The following is a 15,142-nucleotide window of genomic DNA, read 5'->3' as shown; positions in this document are numbered from 1 at the left end:
GGTGTTGGTCATTTTTGTGGTTTGGTTATTGTTGTTGTTTTGTCTGAGTTCTCACATGATTATGCTGTGGCTCTGTTTGTGTCTTCATCTATCATGGTCACAGAATGATCTTTTCTGATGGTTGGTGTGCTTTGAGATTGTTCATGTTCAACAAGAGAACACCACAGCTTGCTTGTGAGTGCCAGGCCAGCTTCTGGCAGCACTGAGGTCTGTCTTACAGGACTAGGCCAGTTCTTGATTGTCAGGAGATGCTCTTCTCCTTAGGAATTAGAGAAAACCTAGTAATACCCTAAAAAGTCAGTAATTAATTGATGTAGGTAGGAGATTGTATTGAACACCCTTGTAGATATATGGAGAATATGTCAAATATTGGTGAGTTGTCTTCAAAAAATTTCCATTGCTGGTTTGATGTTTGCAACTTAGTTAACATAGAATCCCTGAACCTTTATTCAAATGGATTTCCTTTTTTAATTTCTTGCCTTAGTAATTTGTATATATGTGTACTGGCATTGCAATAAGCATTTTAGTTTAGTTTAATTTTTGAACTCCTGTTTTGAAGTGTGCATTTAGAGCCTTGTGTTAGTTTTTTTTCTTTTTTTTTTAAAGTAAACTTTAGCAGTGACCATCTTTGTGGCTGGATGGATTTCTCTTATTTTTGCCTTATTTTTAAGCTGAAAGTCATTTGGTCAGAATGATTAAATGAAGCAGTGTTGCCTTCATTTAAAAAAAGACCCAATGATTATTATGTAATCTCTGACTGTTTGTGGCTTTTATATTGCTTTTGGAAGTAACCACTTTGAAGGACAGTGGTGATTTGGATTAATGAATTCTGCATTTTTTTTAATAGGTTACTTTTTAGGTCAGTTATTTTAGGTGGCTATTTTTTCTTTTTTTAGGTCAAAAGTAGGCAAGAGGGATAATAGAATTGTCAGTCATGTTGCACCTTTTAACATATCTTTAGAATAATGTGTTGATTATATTTAAGAATATAAAATAGTGTGAGGTGGGGACCTGGGTGGCTTAGTTAGTTAAGCCTCTGATTCTTGATTTCAGCTCAGGTCATGATCTCATGTGCTGTGCTGACAGTGCAGAGCCTGCTTGGGATTGTCTCTCTCCCTTCCTTTCTACTCCTCCTCTACTGGCGCTTGCTCATGACTCTTTCTCTCTCTCTAAAACAAATGAATTTAAAAAAGAATAGTGTGTGGTAAAAATGAGCTTTTGAAGGTACCTAATTTCTGTTAAAAATGTGTTAAAGCTTTAGTTTACTATATTTTTTCTTAATAAAATTATTTTTTAAACTAATATGATCATAGGCCATAGATGTGGCATCCAGAAACACTGATGAATATTTTTTCCAAAAAGGAAATTTTTAGTAATAAAGAATCCTTTCCTTAAAAAGAGTTTTCATTTAAATGTCATCATTAGGTGTCTTGTTTGATTTTGTTTCACTTTTTCAAGAAATTACTTTATTTTTTTTATTGCTATTACTGTGTTGATTTTTAAAGAACTTTGCCTAATTTTAAGCAAATTAATGTTTTTATTCCAGTTAATGGCCAACCAAGACCCCTAGAATCAAGTCAAGTGAAGTATCTCCGTCGAGAGCTGATAGAACTGCGAAATAAAGTGAATCGCTTGTTGGATAGCTTGGAACCACCTGGAGAACCAGGACCTTCCACCAGTATTCCTGAAAATGGTAGACTGAATCCATTTTATTCTGGTTTATTATTACTCTTTTACAAAAAATTTATTTTAATTACAGTATACAGTAATTTATTAGTTTCAGGTGTACAATATAGTGATTCAGCGATTCCATACCTCACCCAGTGTACATCATGGCATCCTTAATTTCCATCACCTATTTCATCCATTCTCCCCTCAACTCCCTGCTGGTAACCATCAGTTTGTTCTCTCTAGTTAAGGGTTTGTTTCTTGGTTTGTCTCTCTCTTTTTTTCTTTGCTCATTTGTTTTGTTTCTTAAATTGCACATTTGAGTGAAATCATGGTATTTGTGAATTTTTTTCACTTAGTGTTATGTTACGTACTCAAACCTTTTTGCAGTTTTTTTTTTTTAAGTTCTTCAGTAGGATTAGGTTGGCACCTTTGTTGTTACCCTTTCTTATTCCTGCTTCTCTGCTAGTATTCAAACCTGCTGTTCTTTAGGATTACCAGGAGATTTATTTTACCAATTCCTGGATCTTGTTATGGACCTACTAGAAGGCAGGACCTGGGAATCCCATTTTTAAAGTGCTCTCTTCTTGATTCTTTGCAACTAGTCTAAACCCCTGGGTTTATGAATGGATGAGTTTTCAAATCCCTTTGACTCTTTTGAACCCTTTTCTTTACACCTTAGGAATTGCATTCATTTCATGAGTTTTATGTGGTATATGAAGTAGTTTCAAATAAATAAGATTACTATATTCAAGAGGTATATTGTAAAGAGTGTTCATACTGTGCAAAGAAAAACTTATTTTTTTTCCCTTTTACAGATGACATGTAATGTTTATATTAAGATTAAGTAATATTGACAAATTTGGAACTGACATAGAGTTTTGGGACCATGTATATTTAAAAATGTAGACTGAAATTTATGTATTAGGCTTAAAAGTAGATTTTGAAAAACTGCTTTTCTCAGCTTTTAACATTCTTAGATGTTGCACTTAAAAAGCAAACTTTTATTTATTTATTTTTTTTTTACAATTTTTGTGTTTGCATACAAATTACACACTTAAATCCATCTATGTTATGAAATAGTCACTTGTTATAGAGTCTGGATGACTATGTATAACTGCCTTAATAACAGATTTTGTGGGAAGGTGGCATTGTATAATCCTTTGCAGCCATTAGATTCTAAGAGATTGTACTTTTTGGCTCCATTTAAATTTTGAAGTTTTGTTTTCCTTTAGTTTAGTAGTTACAATGTAAATACAGGTGTATTTTTCTGTAGTTTCTTTTCCTCTCTTTTGCTATATGGAATTAGTGGTAGATTCTCAATAAATATTTGGTGATTAGTGATTTCTAGTTCTATCTCTGCATTTCAAAACATATGAGAGAGGTGTTAAAATAGAGTAAGATCTTCCTGGCCTTTTTGTGATGAATCTTAGTATATTTCAAGTCAATGCAAATGGTCTTTTCTGAACCCTGTCTTCCTAAACAAAAAGCTCCAATTTTAGGTCAATAATCTGAAGGGAATTTTTGACCATTTTCTCAGAAGAATTCATAGATGCTGACAAAAACATTTGCATATAATTTCAGGGTATTTAAGCATCTATAGAATACTATGAAACTTTGATCAAAATTGAAAAAGTACAGGAAGTACTGTGCAGAAATTACCTATAGTAGCCTATGTTCTCTTCTAAGGAATAGAATTATATATAAGCTTTCAGATTTGGTGAAACAACCTTTCTCTTCTCACATGTTTGTTGTCACTAAATTTAGTACTTCTCTTTATTCGTCCTTTATTTTCATGTATTCCTATGTTTTATTATTAACTTCATACCTGTGTTCATATAAAAGATGTTAAAACTGGTTCTCTGAATGTTAGAAATTAAATCACATATTGTTTCTTTGCGTGGCCTCCCATCTTGTCTTGGTGTCCTATCTGAGTTATCTAGTGAGTTGAAAAATATATCCTCTGTTTGCCCTCTAAGCTTTTAGAATGTGTTCTGATTTAACAACCTTCTCAATGAAATAGCATAAAATAAGGCAAAAAAGCCCCTTACATCAGAAACTGAAAGTCTACTCCATCAACAGTGCTGCCAGTCAGCTGTCAGTACTCTTCAGGACAGTAGGGCTTACCCTCACCCATAAACGTGTGGCTGTCTGTGTTCTTCACTGGTCTACCTCTGCAGTGGTTCTTGGACACTTGGTTTCCTCTATGAGGAACATGATGTGTAGGCTCCCATGGATGCTGGATTGACCTTTTGTCTTAGCTGTAGCAGCTAGTGGAGCAACTAGTAGGCTAGTGGACATACGGTATTGTTTTTCTTGATGGACTTAGTTTGCAGCAAGTGGAAAGATGGACAGGTAGTGGAAGGTAGTAGGGTGAGAGGGAATCATTTATAAGCTTGGTGTGATATCCTCTTGGGGTGTAGCCTTGGAATTAGAGGAGGAAAACGGGTGAGAAAGATGGATAACTGTAAACTTATTTTAAAGGAGTCTTAAAGATATGGTCTAATAACTAATACTCATTTACTTGTTTGGTAACAAAAAAATTGATAATTGAATACATGGTTAGCAATATTCCTTTTGTTTACTTATTTAAAAAATATTTTTTTAATGTTTATTTTTGAGAGAGAGCACGCAAGGGAGGGGCAGAGAGAGAAGGAGACACAGAATCTGAAGCAGGCTCCAGGCTCTGAGCTGTAAGCACAGAACAGAGCCCAACGTGGGGCTCGAACTCACGAACTGTGAGATCATGACCTGAAGTCAGACAGTTAACTGAGTGAGCCACCCAGGCACCCCTGTTTACTTCATTTTTGATATCTTTTTTTTTATATTTTGGTTTCAGGTACCTATTTGTAATATGTGAGTTGTTCTCGAACCCCTTTTCTTTCGTGAGGTAGTGGTACCAAAACCTGTTGAATATGTTAGGATCCTTAGAAGATACTTACTGCTTAGTAAGTTTATACTTAGAAGATACTTGAACTTACCATACTCATGTTTAAAATTTTATTTTTCTAAAAAATACTTATGGAAAAATATACGAAAGTAGAAATAATGCTCTAATGAATTTCATGAATCCACCTCCAACTTCAACAGTTACCAACTCATCAGTACCATGCCATTTCTCCTCCCATACATTTCCACCCCTGTTGTTTTAGCAAATCTCAGACACATCATTTTGACTATAAAGTATTTTAAGGGAAACATAGCAAATTAAAATGATGTGTTTAATATATTAGTTGGCTTGAGATTTCCATACAATTAATAATGAACAAATAGACAAGTAGAAATAAAACATAAAAGTTGATATCATAACTTCAGTTAAGCTTCTTTATCCCTTTACAAAAAGAAGCATTAGTACCTAGTATGTATCTGATAGTAGGATATATATAGGTCATGGGGCTCCAAAAAAAGGGGCCAAAATATTTTTCTCTGTTTGTTAAGGAGCTCATAAATTTTTTTCTCATCTAATAATTCTTAGGGAAAGAGGTAGATGTAATTTTTTGGAAAAAGCTGTTTTTTTAAATTTCTTTTTGATCCTTTTTTCTGATTTTAAACATAAAAGTATAAAGAAGAAAGTAAAATTATCTATGATCTTATATTCAGAGATATTTACTCTTAACATTTCAGACTGTGTATTTTTTTGTATATTTTAAGCCTCACTGAATATACATAAAAAGGAAACAAATTTTTGTTTATTCCTCTCATAGATACTGTGGATGGTAGGGATGAAAAGCCTGCTGCTTCTGATTCTTCTGGAAAACAGTCTACTCAGGTTATGGCAGCAAGTATGTCTGCTTTTGATCCTTTGAAAAACCAAGATGAAATCAATAAAAATGTCATGTCAGCGTTTGGCTTAACAGATGATCAGGTTTCAGGTAAGTTAGTTCCTCTCTCCCATTCTTCATTCCCTCTCTTCTTCCTTCTCCTTCTTTCCTTCTTTAATAGTAGGATAACAGATAACAGTGATGCAAATAAATCTTAAAAGGTTCTGTTCAATAAATTTTTACTTTTGGGTACATCTGCAGAAAACATCAAGTAAGTTCAATATGTAGATGATTTCCAGCACTTAGAAAGCTTTTCCTTTTCTACGTGCTTTCCCAGTCAGTAGAACCCTACCCTTTAGAGAATAACCATTGTTTGGTTTAGGTAAATATTACAAGTGGAATTCACAAAGTTTATATTTTTTTAAAAATCTGAACCATTTTATAATCTTATTCCAGAATTGTTGTAAGATTTAAATTATATTTGATGCTGTCTTCTCTCTTTCAACGTTAAATTAGAGAAATAGAAATTTAAATGTAGATTTTTGGTTAACTTGCCTTGTGTAGAAAGAGCTCTTATAATGGATGCTTTTAACTTTTTTAAAAACAGTACCTATACTATGGTTTCTTTATTTTTTGACTATCATTTCTTTACTATTTTTTCTGCTGTTTCTCTCCTATTTCATATTCCAATTACATATACTGTCTTAGAATTTTCATGATTCTTTTTATAGTTTATTTTTTCTTCTTTGAGATTCCTTATCTTTGCATTTTATTAAGACTGTATTTTTCTTTAACTTATTGATATATTTATAATAGTTGCTTAATGTTTGTCTGCTTCATCCAACATCTGATCCTATTTGGAGTTCAGTTTCTTTAGCCTGTTTTTTTTTTCCTGAGTATGGGTCACATTTTTCTGTTTCTTTGCGTATCTGATGGTTTTTTATTGAAAACTGGACATTCTGGTTAATATATTGTAGTGACTTGGGATTCTTTTAGTTTTGTTTTTTTTTTTTGAGAATTTTTTGTTACTGCTGCTCTGGCAAGGAGTTACCTTATATGGATTCAAACTACTCATTCTTTTTTCCCATGAAATATGGCAACTAATATCTGTGTTCAGTCCTTTAAACTGTTGGTGCTATTTTTTTTTTTTTTCCTGAGCCCTCCTGTGTCTCCTCCACGTAACTCCATGGCTAGGTGAGAATTTGGAGCAGAGCTTATACCCACTTTTTAGGTCTCACTCCTTTAGTGGCTTTCTTATTCCAGGGACATTTTCCCTCAAACTTCGAGCTAGTTGGCCAGCCATGAAGTTCATACTATGGCTTTCTACTGTTGGGGCTGCAGAGGTCAGGGCTTGCAATTCTTACCCCTGTCATTCCATGGGGGGTAAACTTTTCTGATTTCTGCTGACATTTGATTGTCTTCTAGTCATTTCAGATAGTTGTTTTCTGCTATTTTACAGGTTTTTAGTTTTTAACTCTGAGAGGGTTCACCTGACCATTTTCTTTGTCATTATTAGTAACTGGAAATGTAGGATTCAGTCTATTTTTTTTTTCTTTGAGAATTTTATGGAATTATTCACTAAAAAGAATTGTGTGAAATTCTGGAGAGATGGAATATTTGTATATGATGCATGTTCTTGACAAAAGAAGGCATCACACAAGAGATATATCTGAAAAACACTTTATTTTTTAAAAATTTTTTAAAGAAATGTTTTTTAATGTTTTATTTATTTCTGAGAGAGAGAAAGAGACAACGTGAGCAGGGGAGGGAGAGAAAGAGAGGGAGACACAGAATCTGAAGCAAGCTCCAGGCTCTGAGCTAGCCATTAGCACAGAGCCTGACACAGTGGTCAAACCCACGATCCATGAGATCATGACCTGAGCCAAAGTCAGACACTCAACCAACTGAGCCACCCAGGCGCCCCTGAAAAACACTTTAAAGCAGCTGAAATTTGAGTTAATATTATGGTTTCTTCATATTTAAGATTTCAAGAAATGGCAGATAGAGAAGTAAATAGTTATGAGGTCAGGCTTAAAATTTTGATTAGAACATAATATATACCATACCAGAATAATGTGATTAATATGATTCACATTATTTGAAGGCCATTTTTCTGATACCTTTGTAAAAGTAAGAAAAACTGCACATAGAAAATGCCAGGGTAGTTTGTAGTTATTTGTGTGTGCTATTGTGAAAAGCTTGACTGCAGTAGTGAATGTGGACATGGGAAGGAGGGATAAAACATTACAAAGATAGGATGGGCAGCATTAACTAATAGGTTATATACAAGAGAGAAAAGAGGAGTCAAAATAAGATCCTTTTCTTTTTTTTTTTTTTACATGTTTTATTTCTAGGAGAGAGAGAGACAGGGTGAGCGGGGGAGGGTCAGAGAGAGAGGGAAACACAGACTCTGAAACGGGCTCCAGGCTCTTAGCTGGCAGTCAGCACAGAGCCCGACGCGGGGCTCGAACCCACGAACCGCGAGATCATGACCTAAGCGAAAGTCGGACGCTTAACTGACTAAGCCACCCAGGCGCCCCAATAAGATCCTTTTTTTAAGGCAAGTGATAGTGTCTTCTGTAGGATAGAGTTTATGTGTATTTATTTACATGTATGTAAATATCAATAAAATGAGCAATTGTCCATTTTACTCTGGTAATCATTAGTTTCTCTTGCATTACCACTTTGTTATCCTAAACCTAGTTTAGGTTCTCATCAATACCTGGACTACCAGTGGCCAACTATATAGTTGCCTAATACAGTGCTAAGTTTTAGGGTAGGTATACCAGTGCAGAGGATAGAGGTTTGTCATCAGGGAAGTTCGATAGTAATAGCAAGTCCATGTGTGGAACTTTCTAAATGGTCATCCTTTTCATAAGCTCTTGCTATATAACCACTTTTATAAATATTTGCTGTTAGCTCCTGTTAACTCCTAATCCTTGTAGTAACCTTAATGAGGTAGAAATTAGTATTTTTTTTCATACAGATGAGGAAACTTAGGCACAGAAAGAGAGGAGGGAACATGCCCAGAATTATAGAGCCTACGAAGTGGCAGCACTGGCATTTGAATTTAGGCAGTCTGGCTCCAAAACCTGTGCTTTTAACGATTCTTCTATATGCCCAACAGAAAGAACTTAAAGGAATAAACATATCTTATGTTTATGTTGTGAGACAACAATAGTTGTCTCACAATGACTTTTTTGACTGTCATAGTATTGGAACTATACTGAATTCTGTCCATTTACTTCTTTATTCATTATTTTAGAAGAATTTGGCTCCAAGAATTTGAGAGGTAGTCTTTGTGAGGCAGACCAAAAGAATCAGAAAGGAGCCTGGCCAAAAGAGCTTGTAGTCTTAAGAGGAAGATGGTAAGGGTCATAATAAAAGTATACTCCATAGAAGTTCACAAGTGGAAAAAGTATTAATGGGTGAAGAGGTCTTACTGGAAGTGTGGAGTAGTAACTTGTGTTTTAAAGACCATTATATGTAGATACATGAAATTGGGACTGGAGTCAATGGTGATAAATGGAGGCAGAAAAAAATACAAGATATATTGTGGGACTAGGAAAAAGGCTAGTTTCAGCTGAAGGCGGCCTGTGAGAGGAGGAATTGTAAGAAATAATGTTTGGACCCTGAAACACCAAACTAGAGGTGTGAGCTTGATTTATGGGCAATGGAGACCATTTAAGAATTAGGTGATATTTTTGGTTGATCTACAAAATAAATTAGGTAGCATGAGGTAGAGGATATTGGTATGGCAGAGAGGACTTCTCACTTTTGCAGGGGGATGTTAGGACTTAGGAATGTAACACTACACATTATAGGGAAGGATTCCCAGTTGTCGTTTTGTATCCTTAAGAGAGTGGAGCAGAGGAAAAAATGAAGTATATACATTCAGTGTAAAAGGCTGCATTTGTGGTTGTGCTTAGTCTGCAGTACTTTCATTTTTAGTCTCTTGTAACCACACTTATTAATTGAGCTTGCTCAGGAAAGTTCTTGTATTAGAAACTAAACTGACTTGTCATGACCATTTAGGGCCACCCAGTGCTCCTGCAGAAGACCGTTCAGGAACGCCCGACAGCATTGCTTCCTCCTCCTCTACAGCTCACCCACCAGGAGTTCAGCCACAGCAGCCACCATATACAGGAGCTCAGACACAAGCAGGTCAGAGTGAAGGTAAAATAGAAATAAGAGCACATTTTTGGGGAGGTAAATGTGCACAGATGGTTATTGCAGTGTTGCTGCTGATGATAAAGAGCTTATATAAGTGTTCGTGCTATGAATACAGTTGTAAAAACTTTTAACTTACTGATACGGTATGTTTTGGGGTTAAAAACCCAAATAGAATGATATGTCAGATATGCTTCTGATTATTGAAAAGAAAAATACCTTTAAAAAGTTCTTCTATGAATATAGATACATGGTAGAAGATCAGGAAGGATTCATACCAGTCACCAGTCAGTGGTAACCATGGGGGCATCAGAGATGACCCATTGAGTGACATTTCATATTGCATAATAATACTTAGGTGCTGTTTTATTTCATTCTCCCTTCCCTTCCATCTATGTATTATTTTTGTAATTGGAAAGATTTTTAAAATAGGGGTAAAGCATAACTTAAGTGTAATTTTTTTGAAAGATAAATAACCCTTCAAAGTTTTGTGCAGTTAGCAATATGTAATATGTCTTTTGTGGAAAAACAGTGTATTTTAAATCAAACCTGTCTTCTCTAAGTGATGTGACCTTGGATGAGTAATTTAATCTCTCTGGGTTTAATATTTTCTCATGATAAATTATAAAAATTGGACAAAATTAGTGGTATTAAAAGAATGTCTCTAGACCCAAATGAAATAGAACTTTAAAGCTAGTACTTAAACAGATAAAGGGGCCACTACCATGATTGGAGGGGGTTGAGGGGCGATAAGCTCAGGACAGCAGGCACTGAAGTTTAAAAACTACACATTCCGCTTGAAAATAAACACCAGGTGGTGCTCTAACTATTTGTATAAAAGGGTCAGATGGTGTTGTGTATTTTCAGCACCAGAAGCAAGTGACTTGAGTTTATTAATCATATTTTTAAAAAGTCTATAGCCTAAAATGAACTGAGCATTTAGGTAATAGAGTCCTCATCATCCTGTGGCTGTATTTTTAGAGTTGTCCTGTTGGATGAATGCTAGTCATAGGGTCTAGCAGGTAGCATTTTGCTGATGAGTGAATAGTTTGGGAAGAGTTTTTTTACTGCTTCAGCCTCTTCTCAACCATCTCTAGTTACAGTCTTTACTTTGTACAAAGATTCAGCTGCCCCAAACCAGAACAAACTAGAAGCAGATGTGTGATGTATCAGGTAAGCAGAAGCAGAGTTTGGGTATCATGGGAGTGTAATGGCTGCTTAAATGTTACTAGATTCCATTAAAGGGGACTTGGGATTGTAAATATATTTCCTAAGGATTTTAGTCTTAATACGTTCTTCAGTTCAGGTCAACTTTCATCTTTGTTTAAAAAAAATTGCATCTTAAGCAGTGTGTATGTACTGTTGTAGAATGATAATTGGAAGGACAATTGTACCAAATGTTTGCTGTTCATTTATAAAGAAATGAGATTTAAGGCTCTGTTTAATGTCTTAAATTATTCTATTGGATTTATTTTAATTGAAAAATTATTTTCAAGTAGGTAAAAATTTAAAAATATAATTCACAAATTCTCTTTCCCACCTCTGACCCGTAGCAGCCAAGTTCCTTTTTCCAGAGGCATCAGGTTAACATTGTGCAATGTGTATTGAATTCCTTTAGGAAGTCATTAACTGTGTGCCTTGCTAAAACTTATTTATTTTCTAATTTTTTAGTTTTCGTTAAAACATATACTATAAAAATTGTACAGTTATTAATATGTGACATTCATCAGCATTCTGGAGGTGTGAATTTCTAGATCAGTGCTGTCCAAAAGAAATACAGTGGAAGCCACATATAATTTATTTGTCACGTTTAAAAAAGTTGTTAAAAAGGTAAAGTTAATGTTAATTATATGCTTAATCTAGTATCATGTAATTGTTATTAAAAAGTTACTGTTTTACATTTTATTTTTCTGTACTGCATATTGGAAATATGGGGTGTGGCACCAATTTGAAACACTTGCAAAGCATACAGCATATCATAGTTAAGACTTGGTGCATTTCAGGTGCTTAGTAGCCATGTGGCTGTTGTATTGGATAGCACAGCCCTAGCTTAATATATCAGTCATTTATAGGAGGAATTATAGTTTGTTGTAATGAATACCATTTGACATGTGATGTATAATGAGTCCCTGACATCACCAGTTAGATCAGCTGCTGGTTATAATTTGAACGGAATAATCAAATAAAAATTCATTACTAATAATAAGTTAACATAGCAAACTCTTACAATACAATATGAAACAGTTTAAAATACAATAAATCTTGGGGCACCTGGGTGGCTCAGTCGGTTGAGCTTCTGACTTTAGCTCAGGTCCTGATCTTGCAGTTTGTGGGTTCGAGCCCCGCATCAGGTTCTGTGTAGACAGCTAAGAGCCTGGAGCCTGTTTCAGATGCTGTGCTTTCCTCTATCTCTGCCCCTCCCCCACTCATGCTCTGTCTGTGTCTCAAAAATAAATAAATTATAAAAATTAAAAAAAAATACAATAAATCTGAGTCATTATTTAAAGTCCGTAAAAGGGACCTTGGAATTGTAACTTCCTCCCCCAAGGATTTTGGTCTTAATATGTTTGATTAAAAGGATCAGAAAGTTGAGCATCATGAAAAGAAACCAAATGGACAGTATTATCCTTTTTCAGACAAAGAAGGCACCTCTGTTATTAGAAAACTATGTGCAGTTGAATAGTTGCCAAAAACATGGAAGTAAGTAGTGAGGACACAGGGAAGAGCATTAAAAATCATCAGGGAGATCAGGAGGTATTGCTGTTTGACAAACTAAAAAGGTGAAAAGGATAGAATTATATGAAATCCTCTGACAATATAATAATAACCTGAATAGAAACATACACAAAAGTAGAGCTAGAATAATTAACTCTTCATGAGTCCATCATGCAGCTTTAACACTTATAATGTTTTGGCATTTTTTTTTTCATGTATCCTCCTTGGTCCCCCTTTTTTTTTTTTTTTAATTTGCTGGAGTACTTTATTTTTTCAAGTTTATTTATTTTGAGAAAGAGAGCAGAGGGAGGCAGGGAGAGGGGAGGAGAGAGAGAATTCCAAGCTGGCTCTGTATTGTCAGTGCCGAGCCTAATGCCATGCTCAAACCCACAAACCAAACCATGAGATCATGACCTGAGCTGAAACCAAGAGTCGGAGGCTTAACCAACTGCACCACGTAGGTGCCCCTTGCTGGAGTATTTTAAATCAAATCCTACATATTATTTCACTCAACTATTTCAGTATGCAAGTCTGTACTGATAGCTTTTCTTTTAAGATAACTACTATGCAATTACACCTAACAAAACTGATTCTTGATGTTGTTACATACTAGTCTGTATTTGAATTTCTTTTAAATTGTCTCATCATGATTACAGTGGTGGCTAGGTTCACATTTTTTATTTGATTACATGCCCTTTTTTTTCAATAGCTCTCACCCCTACATGTTTCCAGAGTTAAAAACTATTTTAATTATCTATTGCTGTGTAACAATTTATCCCAAAGCTTGAAGCATAAAGCTACAAACATTTATTATCTCCTAGTGTTCCAAAGAGTCAGGGATCTCGGGTGGCTTCTCTAGGTTGTTTTGTGTCACAGTCTTTCATGAGGCTCCAGTCATCAGAAGCTTACTCTGAGCTGGAGGATCCGCTTCTAAGGTGACTCTTTCACACATTTGTCTGGGACTCCAGTTCCTCCCATAGACCTCTCACAGGCTACTTGTGGAACTTCATGCCATGGCCGCTTCCATCAGAGTCAGTGAAAGATTGAGGTAGAAGGTGGCTGTCTTTTATGACCTGTCCTCAGAAATGTCACTGTGACTTCTGCATATTTTATTGGTATAGTCAGCCCGTTGAATGTGGGAGTGAACTGCACAAGAGAGTGAATACTCCTGTGTTTATTGCTTATTCTTTGCTCTTTTTGTATTGTGAGGTTAATTTTTTGTTTCTAAAGTTGTAAAGGATAGAAGGAGCCCTGTGCTAAGCCCGCTCAGGGAGTTATCACAGAGGCTGGCTGCCGCTCTGTAACACAGTGCAGCCTGAGAAGTTTCATAATCACTCTGCCCTTCATCCTATTCTCTTTCTGCCGGTAGGTAGTATTTTTATTATGTTTACATTATTCTGGTGATTCTTTCTGAAAATATAATATACAAAACATAGCTTTTATGTATATACATATTTTTTTACCCAGAACACAGCTTACCATAAACAGTCTCTACTTCGGTTTTTCACCTAATAATATATCACATAGCTCTCTTCTTAGGAGTATGTGAAGTTATTCCTGCTTTTTTGTAACTAAACACAGGCTTCTTAACTACACATTTAGCATACTGTGAAAGTCCATTTTGGACTTGAATGAAGCATGTTTAAAGTAATTAAAAGGAATACTTTGTGTAGAGATATAAACCCCTGAAACTTTTAACCCCAGACGTGACATTTTCATCATGGGTTTATAGCAGGTTAGGAAAAAAACAGAATATGTGCTTGCTTTAGGAATAGTTCTGCCTCCAGGGGGCACCTGGGTGGCTTAGTTGGTTAAGCGACCAACTTCAGTTCCTGTCTTGATCTCACAGTCTGTGGGTTTGAGCCCCGCATCCAGCTTTGTGCTGACAACTCAGAGCCTGGAGCCTGTTTCACATTCTGTGTCTGTCACCTCTGCCACTCCCTTGCTCACGCTCCTTCGCTGTCTTTCTTTTAAAATTAAATAAACATTTAAGAAAAACAGAATAGTTTTACTCTTTCAGTTTTTATTGAAGAAAACAGTTGCGCTTTTCTGAGTGGAGTTCTTTAGAATCATTGATGGCACTGGTCTGTCACATGGAGCCTTAATCTCAGCCTTCTTGATAATACCTAAGCTAATATTTATAAATGACATAATGTGTACAGAACTTCCTTTAAACTAAAGCTCTAGAGTTAATGCCTGCATTCCAGTGATGGTTTATATTAGCAGTATGGACCCCACATAAATTGTTTATTTTTTCTGTATCTGAAATAGGGATTGCTAATAAGGTTTACTTTCCCCTGCCCCATGTATTTATTGCCTGTTCGGTTCTTTGTTCATTTTTGTATTGTAAAGTTAATCATCCTAATTCTCAGAATTACAACCTATTATCATAATGCTGTACATATTTCTCTCACTGATTATATTTCTGTACCAGATTTTGGTCACTTTTGTCAGTTTTTTGTTATTGTATTTTGGGAGAGGACTAATAGTTTAAAAATAGTTAAGCATATTTTAATTCTATCATAAAAAGCAAACAACTACTTGCTAGAAAATAAGCTGGTTGTAATAAATACAGGCATATCTCAGTCAGTGCTAGATATAGTATGTAGGGCTGAGCAGGGAGCCCAAAAGAGTGGGCTCTATTCCATGATTTCAGCCTGTGGGTGTTAGCTGCCTAGTGTACCTCAGTTTGGTGGCACTAAGATGATGTGACCTTTTTTTTTTATTTTTGAAAGAGCCAACATATAATTAAATATTTAAATACTAGACAGTAAATGCAAGTTTTATTGCTACTCTAGGCACTAGATCTAGCTAAATCCACCATTACA

The 15,142-nt window shown here is 35.3% G+C and overlaps 1 protein-coding gene across 3 annotated transcripts in view; it reads left to right on the top strand.

The window, feature by feature from the left end:
• TFG (trafficking from ER to golgi regulator) overlaps positions 1–15,142 on the top strand; it is a 32,913-nt gene that overhangs the window by 12,800 nt on the left and 4,971 nt on the right. For 2 of the 3 annotated variants that reach the window (XM_039251956.1, XM_039251955.1), the window contains exons 4-6: positions 1,547–1,693; positions 5,373–5,540; positions 9,465–9,605. In XM_039251956.1, the coding sequence (XP_039107887.1) occupies positions 1,547–1,693; positions 5,373–5,540; positions 9,465–9,605 (456 nt within the window). The remainder of the gene's footprint in view (positions 1–1,546; positions 1,694–5,372; positions 5,541–9,464; positions 9,606–15,142) is intronic. The other variant, XM_039251958.1, reaches the window with a different exon arrangement.

The sequence above is a fragment of the Hyaena hyaena genome, unplaced genomic scaffold, assembly GCF_003009895.1.
Source record: "Hyaena hyaena isolate Hyena2069 unplaced genomic scaffold, ASM300989v1 scaffold_407, whole genome shotgun sequence".
NCBI lineage: Eukaryota > Metazoa > Chordata > Mammalia > Carnivora > Hyaenidae > Hyaena > Hyaena hyaena.
The sequence above is the reverse complement of the archived record's forward strand: the minus strand, read 5'-3'. Positions and strand labels throughout refer to the sequence as shown.